Source organism: Schistocerca gregaria, chromosome 1, assembly GCF_023897955.1.
Source record: "Schistocerca gregaria isolate iqSchGreg1 chromosome 1, iqSchGreg1.2, whole genome shotgun sequence".
Classification (NCBI taxonomy): domain Eukaryota; kingdom Metazoa; phylum Arthropoda; class Insecta; order Orthoptera; family Acrididae; genus Schistocerca; species Schistocerca gregaria.
The window spans coordinates 531,566,892-531,587,584 of NC_064920.1; the positions used below are offsets into that span (position 1 = coordinate 531,566,892).

General features: G+C 40.1%; 1 protein-coding gene across 6 annotated transcripts in view; it reads right to left on the reverse strand.

Moving 5' to 3' along the window:
- LOC126355145 (cingulin-like) overlaps positions 1-20,693 on the reverse strand; it is a 507,535-nt gene that overhangs the window by 412,449 nt on the left and 74,393 nt on the right. For all 6 annotated transcript variants that reach the window (XM_050005361.1, XM_050005344.1, XM_050005351.1 and 3 more), the window contains one exon: positions 5,929-6,129. In XM_050005361.1, the coding sequence (XP_049861318.1) occupies positions 5,929-6,129 (201 nt within the window). The remainder of the gene's footprint in view (positions 1-5,928; positions 6,130-20,693) is intronic.

The following is a 20,693-nucleotide window of genomic DNA, read 5'->3' on the forward strand; positions in this document are numbered from 1 at the left end:
CTGTAATTAAGAAACTATATTTTCCAAAAACATTCTGACACCAAATACTAATCTATAAACAGACCACAAGCTTAACAAAGAGTTTTTGTAAAGAAATTTTTTCAAAAAAGTTATGTTGGAAGAGAATAAATGAGAACAAGAAACGTTCAAAGCAGTGTTTCTATTGTATATGTGACAACCTTTCCCACAAAGATGATGAAGCCAGTGGGTATCTACAATTATTCTACCAAAAAAAAACAAGCTTCATTAGAGTTTGTAAGTATATTTTGCAATAGTGTTGTGTATGCACTTATAATTATTCATGCTACATCTTCTATTAACAATATTAAGTTACATTTGGAGATTTGAAAGAATGAAGCACTAATATTTTACATAGCTAATTTGGGACAGAAGGTTACAATTTGGGTCTCTGACTGGAATGTAAAACTGAAAAGATTGAAACAGTAAAGCTGTTTGTATTGTTATGAAAAATGCATGAAATAACACTGTTACAGTTGTTGTGACTATAAAAGTTTAAAGAGGATGAAAAAAATGGCACATGGAAAAATGGTAACTCTGGGCTACTGACAAGGTGGATTCCTAGTAAGAAATGAAGATAAGTAACATTTATGTGTATTTTGATTTTCATTTTGACTAAAACTGTCAATGGATATTTCAGCATGATGGTAACTGAAAATAAAAGTAATCAACAAGAAGGCAAATGGGAACGTCATTAGAGATAGATCATGGTGTGAATAAGGTGCTGAAATAAAATGTCTCTCTATATTTGACTCAAGTGATAACAATAATTTCAGATCAGTTACAGAACATCAAAGCAAAAAACTGAGAGTTTAGAACAGAAAACTGTGATTTACTGTTAAAGAATGAATGCAAATTGCAGATTAATAGTAAAAATGTAAAATACCTAAAAGCTTATGTTGACACTGACTTAAGGGGTGTGGGTTCCAGACTGGACATAGTTAAAGACAAAATAGCTAGTTTGAAAGATGTTTTTTGCTGAAGAAACAAGAGTGCAAGGAACTTGGATGAATATAGAAATGTGATAAAAGATGAACATGATGAGACTAAGGCAGAATTGTGTAATGTGAATGGGGTTTTGGAAAGTAAAATGTTGTCACTTACCAATAATACAGGTGGGGAAATAACTTAATTGGTTTCCAAAAATCAAATGAAATTGGAAATAGTGTTTGTGTTTAGAAAAATAATGTTTCTGTGGTAGGTGACCTAGCTAACATAGAGAAGAAATTAGTAGAGATTCAGTCAAGTGTAGTAACAAGAAACTTATTAACTAATCATGCTGCTATGAAATTAATGTCCGAGCAAAAATTTTCTTAGTGATGGCAATTCGCATCCTGTAGATTTTATCCAACATTACAAAGACAACTATTAGCAGGCATGACAGACTATTTAAACATTAAATTTGTGAAGAAGTTCTTGAAGGGAAGCACTGTCCTTGGCAAATCTACAATTAAATCAACAGATGACATTTTTTGAATATGATAAAAATTTTCTACATACATTTTGATCAGAGTCAGAACAAGCCACAAGTTGGTTCCTACATGGCCAAATTATATGGAATTGAATGGTACTATGAACGAATTTTGTAAAAATTCGTTACAATGAGCAATATGTTAGCACAAATCCTTTGATGAACTAACCAAAATCGATGTTTTAAAAGGATTGCCTGAAATACACTCCTGGAAATGGAAAAAAGAACACATTGACACCGGTGTATCAGACCCACCATACTTGCCCCGGACACTGCGAGAGGGCTGTACAAGCAATGATCACACGCACGGCACAGCGGACACACCAGGAACCGCGGTGTTGGCCGTCGAATGGCGCTAGCTGCGCAGCATTTGTGCACCGCCGCCGTCAGTGTCAGCCAGTTTGCCGTGGCATACGGAGCTCCATCGCAGTCTTTAACACTGGTAGCATGCCGCGACAGCGTGGACGTGAACCGTATGTGTAGTTGACGGACTTTGAGCGAGGGCATATAGTGGGCATGCGGGAGGCCAGGTGGACGTACCGCCGAATTGCTCAACACGTGGGGCGTGAGGTCTCCACAGTACATCGATGTTGTCGCCAGTGGTCGGCGGAAGGTGCACGTGCCCGTCGACCTGGGACCGGACCGCAGCGACGCACGGATGCACGCCAATACCGTAGGATCCTACGCAGTGCCGTAGGGGACCGCACCGCCACTTCCCAGCAAATTAGGGACACTGTTGCTCCTGGGGTATTGGCGAGGACCATTCACAACCATCTCCATGAAGCTGGGCTACGGTCCCGCGCACCATTAGGCCGTCTTCCGCTCACGCACCAACATCGTGCAGCCCGCCTCCAGTGGTGTCGCGACAGGCGTGAATGGAGGGACGAATGGAGACGTGTCGTCTTCAGCGATGAGAGTCACTTCTGCCTTGGTGCCAATGATGGTCGTATGCGAGTTTGGCGCCGTGCAGGTGAGCGCCACAATCAGGACTGCATACGACCGAGGCACGCAGGGCCAACACCCGGCATCATAGTGTGGGGAGCAATCTCCTACACTGGCCGTACACCTCTGGTGATCGTCGAGGGGACACTGAATAGTGCACGGTACATCCAAACCGTCATCGAAACCATCATTCTACCATTCCTAGACCGGCATGGGAACTTGCTGTTCCAACAGGACAATGCACGTCCGAATGTATCCCGTGCTACCCAACGTGCTCTAGAAGGTGTAAGTCAACTACCCAGGCCAGCAAGATCTCCGGATCTGTCCCCCATTGAGCATGTTTGGGACTGGATGAAGCGTCATCTCACACAGTCTGCACGTCCAGCACGAACGCTGGTCCAACTGACGCGCCAGGTGGAAATGGCATGGCAAGCCGTTCCACAGGACTACATCCAGCATCTCTACGATCGTCTCCATGGGAGAATAGCAGCCTGCATTGCTGCGAAAGGTTGATATACACTGTACTAGTGCCGACATTGTGCATGCTCTGTTGCCTGTGTCTATGTGCCTGTGGTTCTGTCAGTGTGATCATGTGATGTATCTGACCCCAGGAGTGTGTCAATAAAGTTTCCCCTTCCTGGGACAATGAATTCACGGTGTTCTTATTTCGATTTCCAGGAGTGTATTACAGTGGGGATTAGTACTGGACTGGACCAGATGGCACAACAGATTAGCTTTTGAAATCTGTAGAAAAACTAGACAGGACATTGGAAACAAAGAGCTGCCAAAATTTCAGACTGGGATATCATCAATACGAGGGTGGGATCAGAGTTTTAATGGAGTAAATCAGAGAAGAAAGGAATATGAAAACTACAGGGGTGATTATCAGAGTGGTTATATGAGACAAGATTACAATGGTTATCAAAGAAATACATGGAGAGTTGACAATTTGAAAGCAGAAACAGAAGATGGGAAGGAGGAAATGAAATGCCAACAAGTAAAAGATGGGAAAATATGGACATTATTCAGGAAACTGAGATTTGTTCCAATAAGGGTCTGTAAATTTTAATCATTTGCATACACTGCCACAAAATAAAAATGTAACACCCTCAAGGACAAGGTCACTTTATTAACAAGTGTGGTGATAGGTAATTCCACATCATAGGATTATGATTACATGATAACAAATTCAGACCAAATGAAACACATATTTTTAGCAAATGGTACCCAAACAACCCAATGCACACACAATTGATGCCCCCCCCCCCCCCTCTCAGCAATGTAGGCATGTATGCAAACAATCATAAAGGGGGCAGGCAAATAGCATCCTCCAACAGTATCCCTAGAGTCCTGCACATTTTGTTGCAATTCGGCAATCATTCTTGCAGGCCTGGGAGGATGAGAAAGTTCCCACTTCATCATTTCTCATACATGTTCAGTTGGCAAAAGATCAGCTGATCTTGCTGGCATTTGTTGTATACCACAAAGAGCATGCAGCACTGTGACAGCTGTATGTGAAGGTGCACTGACCCACAAAAACAGCATGTCACCTTCCTGTAGAATAAATGACAGTTGCCTGGGGAAAACAGTCTGTGCAATGTAATGGGCACTGCTTCTTTACCCTGTAGAAACACAAAATGTGACTGCACATTGTAACTCATGGCCCTCCACACCATGAAGACTGGGATAGGACCCGTTTCTCATGGAAGAATACACTATGGGATAGATGGTTCACCACGTTCATGCTATAAACATGTACATCCATCACTTGCATACAGACAGAAGCTACTCTCATCACTGAAGATAACAGAACAATATTACACTCTCCAGTTGGATCTTTCATGACAACACAGTAGCCACAACTGGCAGTGTTATGGTATCAGTGGTAACCTGGCCAGATTCACACGCATTCTTATTTAGCCCTACTGCAAGCAGTCAGTTCCCCATAACACAGCAGTTCCAACATAGGCCCAGTTTTTGTCCCTGGTTGATATTTGGTCAGCCACCTCTACTCACACAATGCACTGATCTTTTAAGTGCATCTGTACTAAGCAGATGTCCAGAACCAGAGCTACAGGAGTGGAACAGTTCCCCTGGACCAATGTTGAAAGCAGCGACACACCACTGATACACTGTGCCCAATTCTAAGCTCAGCAGAGTTAAAACATAAGGTGTGGAGATAGGTTTCCTGTGTGCCATCTGATTGCCAATGACTGTGACAAGTGAATCACTAACACTACAGCCTCTCTGCATGCACATATTATACCCCAAGGCTACTGAACACAGCCTTAGCAGTGTATATAGAGTATGTCCCAAGAGGAATGATCAGTATCAATGGATATGAGAGGAACAACCATTTGAGGCAAAATGTCTAGTAAACAAGATTTCTAAAAGGCATACCCTAAGGGCCACTAGTTCAGTAGAAGAGATGTGTTTCAGAGAAGTTAAGATGAAAAATTGAAAATTGCTCATAGGCCTTCTGCTATGCATTTTAAAGTCCATGTTTTCTAGACTTTTTTGCTTAAAATGGCTGCTTCTGTCATATCCCTAAATATGGGCCATTCCTCTTAGGATAACAGGAGCTTTGTGCATGTTTCAGTTACCATTATTTGATGTGGCAGTGATACATTGTACCACTTATGGGACATTTGTAGCTAATGGAACACTATAGGCATGGTGGACATTACCATCTGAAACACTTTCTGTCATAAATGAACATTACACAAGGTGAATAATATAGGTGAAAGCAATGTAAAGGAAATGGGCAGCAGTTATTACAGTGTGGTGAGCAGGAAGTTTAAAATTTGGGTCTGACAGAAAGTGTATCCTAGTGGCTGAGGTGATTAAGGCAACCATTATAGAGTTGTGGTGCACCTGGGTTCAAGTCCCAGCCCAGCACAAATCTTCAAATCCCACCACTGCATTGCCACACTGCCCTGTGTGGCTGAAGTCACTATCCACTCGCTATCTCTTTCCCATCGGGACCGATGACCTCAGCAGTTTAGTCCCATAGGATCTTACGACAAATTTCCTACATTTCTTTCCCATCCTGTTTCCTTTCCATTCCCTTCACCCCAATTACTCATATATATGTCCCAGGTGCTTCATCACATATGGTGTCTGTTCTGTCGGATGTTTCTGACAGAACTGACACTATTCACGTCAATAACATTACACAAGGCTTTTAATAGATAATGTCAGTCCCTTTTTGCAACAGAACTAAGTATTACACATTCATGAGGACTGAAAATCTTCTGTACATATTATTAGCAATTACTACTATGAGCTGAAGGATCTCCAAATGGAACAGTTGGTTACTTTTGGTCATGCAGTGAAATTATGTCACAAGGAAACAAATGTCATCTAATTTAATGACAGAATTAGATGGTAATGTCTAGAAAAGTAAGTACAGAGATCTGGTAACAAAGCAAAGGTTTTCTGCAGGGCAGTACCTCTTTAGCTTCAAGCATCTAATTCACAGCTGTAAAGTATAGTACCTCTTTAGCTTTTAGCTCCTTTTTCATTTTAATGTACTTTTCTTTCTGTAACCTTTGCTGTAGTTTTGAATTCTTTCTGTTTGATGCTCCTGTAGTGTGAGACTTTTTTGTGGGTTGGCTTCTGGCAGAAGAAGCACGGGAGGAAGTGCTGAGAGCTCGTTGTGTACGTTTGGTCTCTTGCTTTGGAAGACATATTGCTATCTGTGAAAAGAAAATGAGTATTAACATATCTTTCAGTCAACAGATAACATTTTATGTTATTTTTCATCTCTCCTCTCTCTCTCTCTCTCTCTCTCTCTCTCTCTCTCTCTCTCTCTCTCTCTCTCTCTCTCTCTCACACACACACACACACACACACACACACACACATCATCAGTATTTTAAAAAAACACATTTTTTGATTTTTTTCAGCTGGTCCGTAATCACTGTTTACTAACAACCTAGATTCTTTTCACAAATGACACTATTTTCATATAATTACATCTCACATATACAGGGTGTTACAAAAAGGTACGGCCCAACTTTCAGGAAACATTCCTCAGACACAAATAAAGGAAAGATGTTATGTGGACATGTGTCCGGAAATGCTTAATTTCCATGTTAGAGCTCATTTTAGTTTCATCAGTATGTACTGTACTTCCTCGATTCATCGCCATAATTTCATACGGGATACTCTATCTGTGCTGCTAGAACATGTGCCTTTACAAGAACGACACAACATGTGGTTCATCCACGATTGAGCTCCTGCACATTTTAGCCCAAGTGTTCGTACACTTCTCAACAAGATTCGGTGACCAATGGTTTGGTAGAGGTGGACCAATTCCATGGCCTCCACACTCTCCTGACCTCAGCCCTCTTGACTTTCATTTATGGGGGCATTTGAAAGCTCTTGTCTACACAACCCCAGTACCAAATGTAGAGACTCTTCGTGCTCGTATTGTGGATGGCTGTGATACAATACGCCATTCTCCAGGGCTGCATCAGCGCATCAGGGATTCCATGTGACGGAGGGTGGATGCATGTATCCTCGCTAATGGAGGACATTTTGAATATTTCCTGTAACAAAGTATTTGAAGTCACGCTGGTACGTTCTGTTGCTGTGTTTCCATCCCAAGATTAATGTGATTTGAAGAGAAGTAATAAAATGAGCTCTAACATGGAAAGTAAGCATTTTCGGACACATGTCCACATAACATATTTTCTTTCTTTGTGTGTGAGGAATGTTTCCTGAAAGTTTGGCCGTACCTTTTTGTAACACCCTGTATAGAACTGTTTCTGTAGCAGCATAGAATATTGTCATAGTATATAACTCAACTTACCTAGTTCTTGACTTCTCATAAAATAATTCATGTGATCTCAGAATGTAGCAGTCTGTCTTGTTTCCTATCTTTCAAATTCAGATATTCTTCCTGGCATTACAATCTGACATTGTATGTGTTGTTATACCAATGCAAAGAATGAGATTTTCACTCTGCAGTGAAGTGTGCGCTGATATGAAACTTCCTGGCAGATTAACCATTAGGGGAAAAACCCAATGGGACTCGGGGCAAGTAAGACAAGCAAGCTGCTTCCCTGGTACTTTAAATATGATGCTGGCAACGATCAGAGCAAAATGCGTCAGACCTTTGGAGGTGACTGAGTCCCACCTCTAACTGACAAACCAGGGACTCCTAAGATAAGACTTGGCAAACAAATGGTAATGAGATGGAGAGCTATTAATATCAATGGGGGCTACTCTGGGAAGAAGGTAGAGCTGGCAGAGGCTGCAAGTAAGATGGGGCTGGACGTTTTAGCTGTTAGTGACATTCGGGTAAGGGGTGAGAAAGAAGAGGAAGTGGGAGAATACGAGGTCTACCTGTAAGGAGACAACGCAGGAATAGCACAATGGGGTGTAGGGCTTTACATCAGGAAAGAAATGGAACCCAGCGTAGTTTCAATAAGGTATGTAAACGAACGACTGATGTGGATAGATTTGACAGTGTCTAGCAAGAAAATTAGGATTGTGTCAGTATATTCACATTGTGAAGGGACAGATCAAGATAAGATGGATAGTTTTTATGAGGCACTCAGTGATGTAGTTGTTAGAGTAAAGGACAAGGACAGTGTTCTGCTCATGGGTGGTTTTAATGCCAGGATTGGAAACCGAACAGAAGGGTATGAAAAGGTCATGGGTAAATTTGGAGAGGATATGGAGGCCAACAGGAATGGGAAACAACTCTTGGATTTCTGTGCCAGTATGGGCTTAGTAATCACAAACTCATTTTTTAAACACAAGAACATTCATCAGTATACTTGGGAAGGCAGGGGAACCAGGTCTGTCATTGACTATATAATAACAGATCAGGAATTCAGGAAGGCTGTGAGGGACACACATGTATTCAGGGGGATTCTTTGATGACACTGATCATTATTTAATCTGCAGTGAAATTGGGATTGTGAGGCCGAAAGTGCAGGAGGTCAGGTCCATATGTAGGAGGATAAGAGTGGAGAAACTTCAGGATAAGGAAATCAGGCACAAGTACATAACAGCAATCTCAGAAAGGTACCAGTTAGTTGAATGTAGTCAATTAGAGTCATTGGAAAAGGAATGGACAAGGTACAGAGACACAGTACTAGAAGTGGCTAAAGAATGTCTTGGAACAGTAGTGTGTAAAAGTAGGATGAAGCAAACAGCTTTGTGGAATGACACAGTCATGGCAGCCTGTAAAAGGAAAAAGAAGGCGTATCAAAAATGGCTACATACTAAAACTCAGGTAGACAGAGAAAGTTATGTTGAAGAAAGAAACAAAGCCAAACAGATAATTGCAGCAACCAAGAAGAAATCTGGGGAAGACTTTGGAAACAGGTTGGAGACTATGGGTCAAGCTGCTGGAAAACCATTCTGGAGTGTAATTAGCAGTCTTCGAAAGGGAGGTAAGAAGGAAATGACAAGTATTTTGGACAGATCAGGAAAACTGCTGGTGAATCCTGTGGATGCCTTGGGCAGATGGAGGGAATGTTTTGAAGAGTTGCTCAATGTAGGTGAAACTACGATCAGAAATGTTTCAGATTTCGAGGTAGAATGGGATAGGAATGATGATGAACATAGCATCACATTTGAGGAAGTGGAGAAAATGGTCAATAGATTGCAGTGCAATAAAGCAGCTGGGTTGGATGAAATTAAGTCAGAACTAATCAAATACAGTGGAATGTCAAGTCTTAAATGTCTACACAGGATAATTGAAATGGCCTGGGAGTCGGGACAGGTTCAGTCAGACTGGATGAAAGCAGTAATCATACCAATCTTTAAACACGGAAACAGAAAAGATTGTAACAACTACAGAGGTATCTCTTTAATCAGAGTTGTGGGTAAAATCTTCTCAGGTATTGTTGATAGGAAAGTGCGAGTATTAGTTGAGGACCAATTGGATGAAAATCAGTGTGGGTTTAGGCCTCTTAGAGGTTGTCAGGACCAGATCTTTAGCTTACGGCAAATAATGGAGAAGTGTTATGAGTGGAACAGGGAATTGTATCTATGCTTTATAGATCTAGAAAAGGCATATGACCGGGTTCCTAGGAGGAAGTTATTGTCTGTTCTACGAGATTATGGAATAGGAGGCAAACTTTTGCAAGCAATTAAAGATCAGTACATGGATAGTCAGGCAGCAATTAGAGTTGACGGTAAACTGAGTTCATGGTTCAGAGTAGTTTCAGGCGTAAGACAAGGCTACAACCTATCTCCACTGTTGTTCATATTATTTATGGATCATATGTTGAAAACAATAGACTGGCGGGGTGAGATTAAAATATGTGAACAAAAAATAAGTAGTCTTGCATATGCGGATGACTTAGTTTTGATGGCAGATTCGATTGAAAGTTTGCAAAGTAATATTAAAGAGCTAGATCAGAAATTTAAGGACTATGGTATGAAGATTGGCATCTCCAAAACGAAAGTAATGTCAGTGGGAAAGAAATATAAACGGATTGAGTGCCAAATAGGAGGAACAAAGTTAGAACAGGTTGATGGTTTCAAGTACTTAGGATGTATATTCTCACAGGATGGCAACATAGTGAAAGAACTGGAAGTGAGGTGTAGCAAAGCTAATGCACTGAGCACTCAGCTACGATCTACTCTCTTCTGCAAGAAGGAAGTCAGTACCAAGACTAAGTTATCTGTGCACCGTTCAATCTTTTGACCAACTTTGTTGTATGGGAGCGAAAGCTGGGTGGATTCAGGTTACCTTATCAACAAGGTTGAGGTTACGGATATGAAAGCAGCTAGGATGATTTCAGGTACTAGGAGATGGGAACAATGGCAGGAGGGTGTCCACAATGAGGAAATCAAAGAAAAACTGGGAATGAACTCTATAGATGTAGTGGTCAGGGCGAACAGACTTAGATGGTGGGGCCATGTTACACGCATGGGAGAAGCAAGATTACCCAAGAGACTCATGGGTTCAGCAGTAGAGGGTAGGAGGAGTCGGGGCAGACCAGGGAGAAGGTACCTGGATTCAGTTAAGAATGATTTTGAAGTGATAGGTTTAACATCAGAAGAGGCACCAATGTTAGCACTGAATAGGGGATCATGGAAGAATTTTATAAGGGGGCTATGCTCCAGACTGAACACTGAAAGGCATAATCAGTCTTAAATTATGATGATGATGATGATGATGATGATGATACTAAAAGAGTTCCTATTTCTTTAAAATAATCTGAAGGTTAGTTATTTTTTTATATGTACACTGAGTCACAGGAGACTTTTTCTTGAATAAGTTAATACCATTTAAGTGAAACCAAATACCACATGTTATTCAGCTACATATTATGAGGCTAACTGATGGTAGGCCTGAATGAAGTTTCACACATGCAGCACTGTCTATCAACTCTCTAGGAAACTGCTGCAGTGTTGGTTTGATTCAGTAGTCGTTCACCAGACAGAGGGAGCAGATCGCAATTTTGCTGGCAAAAGGATTCACAGCTGATAAAGTTCATCATGAGTCATGCCTAGTGTATGGACCTGAAATAATGAGTGACAAACAAGTTTAAAAATGGTGTCAAGAATTTCAAAATGGCCACACAAATGTTTATCATGAAGAGCAGAGTAGCAGGCCCAGTATTTCAACCAAAGACACCATTTATCAGATGACCCAAAAACTTTGAAGTGATTGGCAACTGACAAATAGTGGTCTGGATAATGAATTCCAAAATGCTCCTCGAAGCTCATTTTACAGGATTGTCACTCAACAGCTTTGATATCACAAACTATGTGCAAGGTAGTTTCCAAAAACACACACTGATCAGTGCAAGGCTTAGTGCAGAACAGTGTTTGGAACACTATGACAAGATGAACATGATTTGTTTTCCCACACTGTTACAGGTGATAAGTCATGGTCGTCATACACCAATGTAGAATTAAAACAGTCAATGCAGTGATGCAATTCAAGTTCTGCCAAGTTAAAACAGTTTAAGCAATCTCAGATCTTGAACTGAAAATGGTGGTTATAGTTTTTTTGGACAAAAAGGGCATCCTTCTGATTGATTTCATGGAGTGTGGGTCACAATTACAGCAGACATATACTAGGCAATGCTAACCAAACTGAGATGTGTGATCCAAAATCAGCGCTGTGGGAAAATGTCATCTGACATAATTCTCCTTCACAACAATGTACACCCTCACACCACTTCCGAAACCAAGGATAAGATTCAAGATTTTCATTGGAAACTTTCTGATCTCTCACCACACAGTCCTGACCTTGCACCAAGTGACTAGTTCCTCTTTCTTCATTTGAAAAAGTGACTGGGTGGACAACAGTTTCAAAATGATGATCTCAAGACTGGTGTCGCCAACTGGTTCGATTCCCGTGCACACTTCTACGCAGAGGTGTTAAAGAAGCTGGTGAAACATTACAGAAAAAGATGTGAACATGGATTATCTAGAAAAATCAAGTAGATATGTAGTAAAATATTACTGTCAAAAAAATCTTTTCTCATCAGCTTATTTTTTAGTGAACAAATGGGTCTTACGTTTTGCAATATGCCTAATATATACGGAAATTAACCCATATTTCAATTTCCAATGAGAACTATTGAATCTGCACGTAAATTTGTTTGACAACTTATATTCAATGTTAATTTTATTTATACAAAATAGAAGAAGGGATGGATCTAAACCACACATGAAACCACTCAGCAGTTCAAAGAATAAGTTTGCCTGCTCACTGTTACAAGTTTCTCTTCTTTCATATTCACCACTTACGAATTGACCACACTCTTATAATTCTACCTGCCAAACACTTTTGTTATGGCCCACAGGGGCTACCTAGCTGAAGGCCTTCTCCAGCTGTCATATGTTTCCACCTGTGAGCTCTGTCACAATGAACTAATTACAGAAATGTAACATGAGTTCCAGTCCCTCCTCAGATCCCTAAGCCCACCCCAGGACCTTTCCTGAGAGTCTATCCCTCTCCTCATTTCCACCACTCGCTGGTCCTCTATCTTCTACAAGCTTCCTAAAATACATAAAGCAAACCATCCAGATCACCCCTATATTTCTGCATACTATGCCCCAACAGAGAGAATACATGCCCTTGTGAACTAAAACCTTCAGCCTACTACCCATAACTTTCCTTGCTTTATGAAAGACACTAACCATTTCCTCCACTGGCTCTTCACTGTTCCTGTCCCTTTACGACCAAATGTCCTGTTCATCACCATTGGTACCATGTCCCCCTATGCCAACATCCCCACACAATGTTTATGACCTTTCTGCTATTGAACACTGTCTCTAGCAATGCTCACTGGCACCTGCATGGCACCATTCTATGCCAACCCATTCATGCTTCACCTAGAGAAATCCTTCCTAACCATATGGAATCCCAAACCCACCTGGGTTAGATCCATTGGGACATCTCCATATTAAGAGTGAGGGTGAAGACACACTATCCTCATTCCTGAAGAACCTAAACATTTTCTCCCTCATTCATTTCACCTTGTCCTCTAAGCCTAACACAGCATTTTCATTGATGTCAATCTCCACCTCAAGGTGACTCAACCAGTACCTCTGTCCACATCAAACCTCCTTGTGGAGAAAAAGATACCCCATGCCACGACTCCCCAATCATTCAATGTACACACTACTATCTCATATGGGAGGGGGGGGGGGGAGTGGGTGCGGGGAGGGAGGGGGGGGGGATTATGTGATGATATTTGAATTGTTCTGCGGTCTCTAAATTTTCTCAATATAGTTCCTTGAAAAGAACATCATCCTCCTCCAGGGATTCCCATCTCAGTTCCTGATGCATCTCTGAAAAACCTGAGTGTTGTTTGAACCTATCAGTAACAGATCTAGCAGCCCACCTCTGAATTGCTTCGAGGTCTTTCTTTAATCCTACTTGGTGCAAAGTACTCAGAAATAAGTCGCATTAGTATCCTATGTGTGGTCTCCTTTACAGATGAACCACACTTTCCTAAAATTCTCCCAATAAAACGAAGTCAACTGTTCACCTTCCCTACTAAAATCCTTACAAGTTTGATCCTTTTCAGTTGGCTTTGCAACATTACACCCAGATATTTAAATGAAGTGACTACGTCAAGCAGCACACCACTAAAGCTGTTTTTGAACATTACAGGTTAGTTTTTCCTATTCATGTACATTAACTTCCATTTTTGTGCATTTAGAGCAGGCTACCATTTGTCAAACCAACTAGATATTTTTATTATATCATCTTGTATCCTCCTATAGTCATTCAAAAATGACACCTTTCCATATATCACTGTATCATCAGAAGAGAACCACAGATTGCTGCCCATCCTGTCCACCACATCATTTATATACACAGAAAATAATAGCAGTCCTACCTCACTTCCCTGGTGAACTCCTGCCGATACCTTTCTTTATAGTTGATGTAGTTGGATCTTACTGAGGTTTAGTGTTAGTTTATTTTCTACGTGCCATGAACTTATGTCATGAACTGCACTATTTGAAACAGAGCCAACATTGTACACAATATCCTTTGCTACCAAGCTGGTGTCATCAGCAAACAGAAATATTTTATAAGTAGCTGTAACACTAGAGGGCATACCATTTATATAAACAAGGAACAAGAGTGGTCCCAACAATGATCACTGGGGCACTCCCCATTTGATTGTACCCCACTCAGACCCCACATAACAGCCATTCCCAACACTATGAATAATGACCTTTTGCTGTCTGCTGTTAAAGTAAGAGGTGAACCAATTGTGAGCTACTCCCTGTATTCCATAATTGTCCAATACTTCATGATCAGCAGAATCAAATGTCTTAGTTAAATCAAAAATATGCCTAGTGTTCGAAACCTTTTGTTTAATCCATCCAGTATCTCACATAGAAAAGAGATTATAGCATTTTCAGTTGTTAAACCACTTCTAAAGCTGAACTGTACATTTGATAGCAAATTATGTGATATAAAATGATCAATTATTCTTACATACACAGCCTTTTCAATAACTTTAGCAAACACTGATGGCATAGGAATAGGTCTAAAATTGTCTACATTATCCCTTTCTCCCTTTTTATAAAGTGGCTTTACAACTGAGTACTTTAATCGCTCAGGAAACTGACCATTCTTAAAGTAAAAATTAGAAATATGGCTAAGTACAGGGCTAACATGTGCCGCACAGCACTTTAATATTCTGCTAGGCATTCCATCATATCCATAATAGTCCTTAGTCCTTAGTGTTTTGATTATTGACTCAATCTCCCCCTTGTCAGTACCAGAGAGAAATATTTCTGATGTCAATCTCGGAAAGGCATTTTCCAAGAGTGTTATATGATTCCCTATAGAAACTAAGTTTTTATTTAATTCATCAGAAATGTGTGTAATAATTTCCATTGAACAGAAAGTAGGTCATCCTCCTATGGGTTTTAGGGTGTCTCTTGGAGACACTCTTGTGAAGCAAGATACCATGTTGAAGCTCATCACAAGGTCTCCTTGGCCCACTCAAAAGTTTTGGAGCTGCTGAATGAAATGCACTGAAGTTCGTATGTGGTGCTGGCATTTTCCCACAAAGGAGTTGGGCACTACTGTCAGATTTTTTGCTAATTCATATGTTGGTGCAACAGTGTTGCTGACAACTGGATGCAGGGGCACTTTTTACCTGTTGACTTTAGGAAGTCCATAAAGTCTAGGAGACGCAACTGCTCGTGGACAAAGTTTCTCCATCATCTTCTTGTCAGGTAATGTATGTTGGAGGAGCTTGCTGGTCTCCCTCTTCCCGCACTTGGTAGGATTATAACAAGCCACACTCTTCTAATTTTACCTCTTTGTTATAGAAATAACCAATAACATGTATGCTATCGATTCTTGCATAGGTTAAAATTATATCAGCTATTTCATTAAAAGCATTCATATGATTTTGTATACGATGTATTATATTTCAGGCTAAAATGTGTAAGAAATAAATTAATGTGTTACAATCAATATGTACTAACAGTTAAAATTAATCTTCTTTTAAAGGTAATTGAAATTGCAAAATTTCTGGTATACTTAAAATTCATATTATTAATTGCATAATCTAACACTAATTATTAAATTTGTTTCCGGATTTATCTATAAAATAATGATATAATTTGGTTAAGATTCTTCTCCTGTCAGAAAAGTTTGTAAACTCTTTTGCTTTGTAAGCTCTTTGGAATATTGTCAGTACTGCAGAATGTAAGGAGTAGTCAGCATGTCTCAGATGGAAGTAGGCGTTTTTATAAGTTTGACACCAACAATGTAATCATTGATTTTTTGAATGTGGAAATCATAAAGTTGGTGTGATTTAGAAGAATGGGATAAAATAAAAAGCTATTCATAGCAACAGGCAACTCTTCATCAGTTATTTTGTCTTCAAGAACCCGCGCAACATTAAATCAAAATTTTCAGGAGCAAGAATGTATTCCTAGACACTACAATATTTTGAGTCAACAACAATGAGATAATCAAAATAAGTAAAAAAGTTCTTCTTTTGTAACCTTGCTCCTCTCAAAGTTTCCATAATTTGTTCAAAGAATGAGAACTTTCATGGTGATGTGTGGGAGAGTAAGGTAATAGGATCATCTTCAATTCTCCTGTACTTGTCATCCTCTAATGGGCCATACAATTTTTGTTTGTAAATGTGATGTTATAGCAGGACTGCAAATTATTCCCTTTGTCTTCTGGGGGATGACTGTCTGAGAATTTTCTCATAGCCACTTATGTGCTTTTCTCCCTTCCTTGAAGATGTTCAGTTTCAGTGGAGCTGCACTGGTAAATGTACAGCATGTTTCATGTCGTACTTTCTCTGCAGCATCCGGAGGAAGTGCAAGAGCAACCTGTTCCACAGTGCTGATAAATTATGCATCAGTATCATAGTTGGTGTTAGTGAAAAATTTAGCCCCTTTCCTAGGACAGATAAGGCAACATCACCAATTACTTTCTCTGTACAATTAATGGCCGTTCTCTGAGGTTCTTATTGTGATGATTTAGCCTGCAAGACATTCGTATTTAGCTGTCTGTCTGCAGGTGACAGATTGCCCTGCCTTGTTGACTGCATCTATCCACATCTACACTCCTACAAGTCAGGGGAGAGTGTCAAAGCCAACTGCAGATGAAGTGCAAAAAGTTCCCTTGAGGCCTTATTGGGTATGTGTTGAGTGTACCAGATCCTCTCCCTGACTAGGGCCAGGCTGGCTCTTTTGCTGAGGCAGTTGCTGATTGGAGTTCTGATGTGATGAAAGACCTCCACAAAAGAAGGTATAATTCAGCCCTCTCGGGGCATCTACCAATGTGCTACATTCTCTTCTGTCAACCTGTCAAAGTTATATTTTACCATCATTCAATCTATTCATTAATTAGAAATTCTGTAGAATAATTCTGCTGTGTATATGACTGATGTAAATGTGTCCTTTCATGATTCAAAAAATTCACAGAAAATACTATTTTACTTGTCTCACTGTTGCTTATAATGCTATTTCTGGTATTCTTCAAACAATAGGAAATTACTGATACCTGAGTAGGCATTATTTCTGCTATGTGAGTAACATGCAATTAGCAGAAGAACAAATTGTCTGGTGGAATATTCAATGTCCTAATGAGAAAAGTCTTGTTATTGCTTTGCGGCCTAACTTCCATTGTACTATAATGTGAACATTAATGATTTATTACTTTTTTCTGCCTTGTTGAGTTTGACTTTTTTGTGATGTGATTAATGTTGAGTTGTGATAGTTATATGCTTTCACTTTACTTGTGATAAATGCAGAAAGACGTATACAATTTTATGTTACAAACTGCTTCCAATTATGCATTTTGGAGAATACATTAAGTTAGTGGACTTACAGATTATGGCAGGCATCAGTTAGAGAAAGAGATTCTTCAATTTATGTTATGATAATGGAATGTCTACTATGTGGATTAAATCATTATTCTTATTGTAAAGAGACTTGTATGTTATAGTGGCCTAAAGATGATGAGTTTTTGCTATAATGATTAGTGTTTGGGATGGTTCAAATGGCTCTGAGCACTATGGGACTTAACATCTGAGGTCATCGGTCCCCTAGAACTGGAGAGGATTAGGAAAAGTGTTAGACTTCAGAAAAATTACCCTGAACTGTGGGTCAGGGGAGACTTACTGGAAAGGACAAGAGGGAAAGATTGACTGTTGGGGACTGCACCACATGAGATTTGAAAATATGAGAGCTTACAGCTAGAGGACAGCATAATATGCAAGACAGAGATTTCTGCAAAAACGTTGTGCACAAATTAATAAGAAAGAAAAGCTAAGTGCATTTTACATAACAGAGGTGGGAGGGGGAGATGGTGAAAAATAGACAGGTCAGAAAATGAAACATGTAGAAAAGGAAGGGGTAGTTACAGTGAAGAAATGCTGAGATGGAAGAAATTAATGTAAATTAAGGCCAGGTGGATGGCAAGAACCAAGGACATATTGTAGCACTAGTTTCTAACTGCGGAGTTCTGAGAAACTGGTATCTTTGTGAAGAATCAAGATGGCGTGTGTGGTGAGGTAGGCACTTAGATCATAAATGTCATGATGTAGAGCATACTGTGCAATAGGGATACACTCTCTCTGCCTATTCCCATTCATCCTAACTGATTACTTGGTGGTAGTCATGGTCAAACAGTGTTTACATTACAAATGCTATCTGACGTGTCATTTCACATTTGGCTCTCCCTTTGATAGTATATGTTTTGCCATTTACAGAATTGGTATAGGTGGAGCTAGGAGGGTGCATAGGGCAAGCCTTGTGGCAGGGACAGTCACAGAGGTAGAGCGTAGTATCTGATAAGGATATTGCAAAGATTAGGAGGGTGATGAAAAACTACACTAGGCATGATGGGCAAAATCTCAGACAGAGTTGATCTCATTTTATAGCATGATTTTAGCTAGTCATGGCCTTGTCAAAGTAGGTGGTTATACATTCAAGAACAGGATAATGCTGAGTGACAAGTGGTGTGCACTTGTTATGACCTGTTAAAGTTTGAAATTGTAAGGAGCTGATCAATTCTGTTTAGTGTTGCATGCGATCCACAGTGGTCCTTGCACAGGAGTAACACACTGAAATTGTGTTAATGACTGGCAGTCAAAGTACCAGACAATTTACTACTGACTTCAGTGCCCAGCATCCTGAGAGACAAACATTTCACGTCTGCCAATATCGAAGTTATTGGACAAATTTCATGCAACAGGATATGTGGTGGACAAGCCATGCAGTGGGCATCCAAGAGCAGCCACTAACGAGGAGACTGGAACAGCAATTGTGGCACAGTATGTGAGAAATCCACAGTGCAGAACATGTCATTTATCAGTGTTCAATCTTGCGTGTGTTGCACAAATACCAGTGGCACCGATAGAAGTTACAGTTGCAACATTATCTCTCAAAGGATGATCGTGATTGGTGGGTGCAGTTTGCAGAAAAGGCTTTGGATCAGTGTAACAGGAATCCAAACTTCATATGACAGGTATTGTTGAGTGACAAAGCTAATTTTTTTTTACAAGAAGAAGCAAACAAAGAAAATTTTCATTACTGGTCAGATGCAAACCATTTGTGGGTGGATTTCTGTAAGGGTGCTGGTGGTGAAAAAGTGATAGTCTAGTGTGGGATTTGAGATACAAGTTGTGGGTCCAATGTTTATTGATGGAACCTTGAATGGAGAGAAGTATCTCAGCAGGCTCTGTGAGTATGTGTTCCAACCCTACTTTCAACAAGATAGTGCACCTCCTCATTATGCTACTGAAACCAGACAGTCTCTGGATGGACAGTTTGGAGGTCACTGGATAGGTAGGAGCAGTCTTATCGAATGGCCACCATGGTCCCCTTATCTTACACCTCTTGATATTTATCAGTGGTGACATTTGAAATCAATTGCATATGAGGTAAAAAATCTATAACGTAGTCCAACTTTGTGGCCTATTGAAGAGGACCATGCCTCTGTTGACCCACAGATCCTGCAACATGTGCAGCAAGACTGACAAAAAAGACTCTGTGTGTCCAGTGCAATGGAGCTCATACTGAGCATACCGACTTGATAAGTGTCCTAAAGTTTAACAAAAGAGGTATCTTAAAATAGATTTCACATATGTATTCCTGAGAAAAAGGCAGTTCAAAATGATGTGCCGCATGACTCTCTTCCCATTTGAAACTCATAACCCAAATCCCAAATGGCAGATTTCAATATGGCTGTCACTGTCACCACAGCTGCTCTAAGTTGTGACCTCACTTACAGACAATCCGTACCAAATGCCATTATAATTTCTCACACCATTCTACTATTATAGAGGTATCCAGACTTTTGCCTCACCTGTAAAAACTTCATTGACCATCAGGAATTTTTTCTTTACATATAAGACACATCCTGTATTTAATACATCACTTAATCTCTGAAAAAGTTAATTGGTATCATTGGATGAAGGAAGTTTGTGTGAATTAAGAACAGGCATTATGTGAGTTAAGGCAATTGAGAGCTAATTAGACAATGAAATGAAACACTATAATTTTGAGGAGCTTACATGCAACTGATGATCGTACTACTTTCTTTGGGGTGGGGGGTGCAGTTAGACTCTGAAACTGTCACTTTGATATAAATGAATCATTCAATTTTGAGGCATGTCATGCCAAAAGAACTGACTTTTTTGGTGACATTAAATACTTCTATACCAGGGAACTGATTGTTATCCACCAAATATATCCATAAAACTCTGTAATCCAGATCCTGGGGGGAGGAAGTGCCCCCTCTTATTCGCCCCCTCCTCCCCCCTAACGTGGATGCATGTGCACATACAGTGCTTCATCATTGGAATTTTGAAGGGGTATGGATGAAGGACATAAGTGATCGAGCACTGATGTTGGAGAAATGCACCAGCATATGAGACCTTGGAAAAGTAGAAAAGGTTGACTCATTGTGGTTGCACAGATTTTGAAGGTTCACTAAAAATGGCAGATTGTCTCTTATGGAGGAACTACAGAAAGCTGTAATGTTTGTAGCTTTGAATTTGGCTGATTGGCTTGTTACCAAGCAAACAATTATCTGAGCAGTTGGTATTATCTGTATCTATGTTTATTAGTGTAGGATCATTGCACTAGATCCTGCAGCATACTTCACAAAACAAAAGTGTCAGTTTGATGGATTCCCTGCTTGTTAACAGCCAATCAAAGGGAGCAGCATATGACATCTGAAGTGAAATGCTGAGAATGTGTAAGATCAAGTAATAAAAGTTTTTCAGCTGACTAATCATGGTGGATAAACATCAAGTTTACCATCACAAAAGAA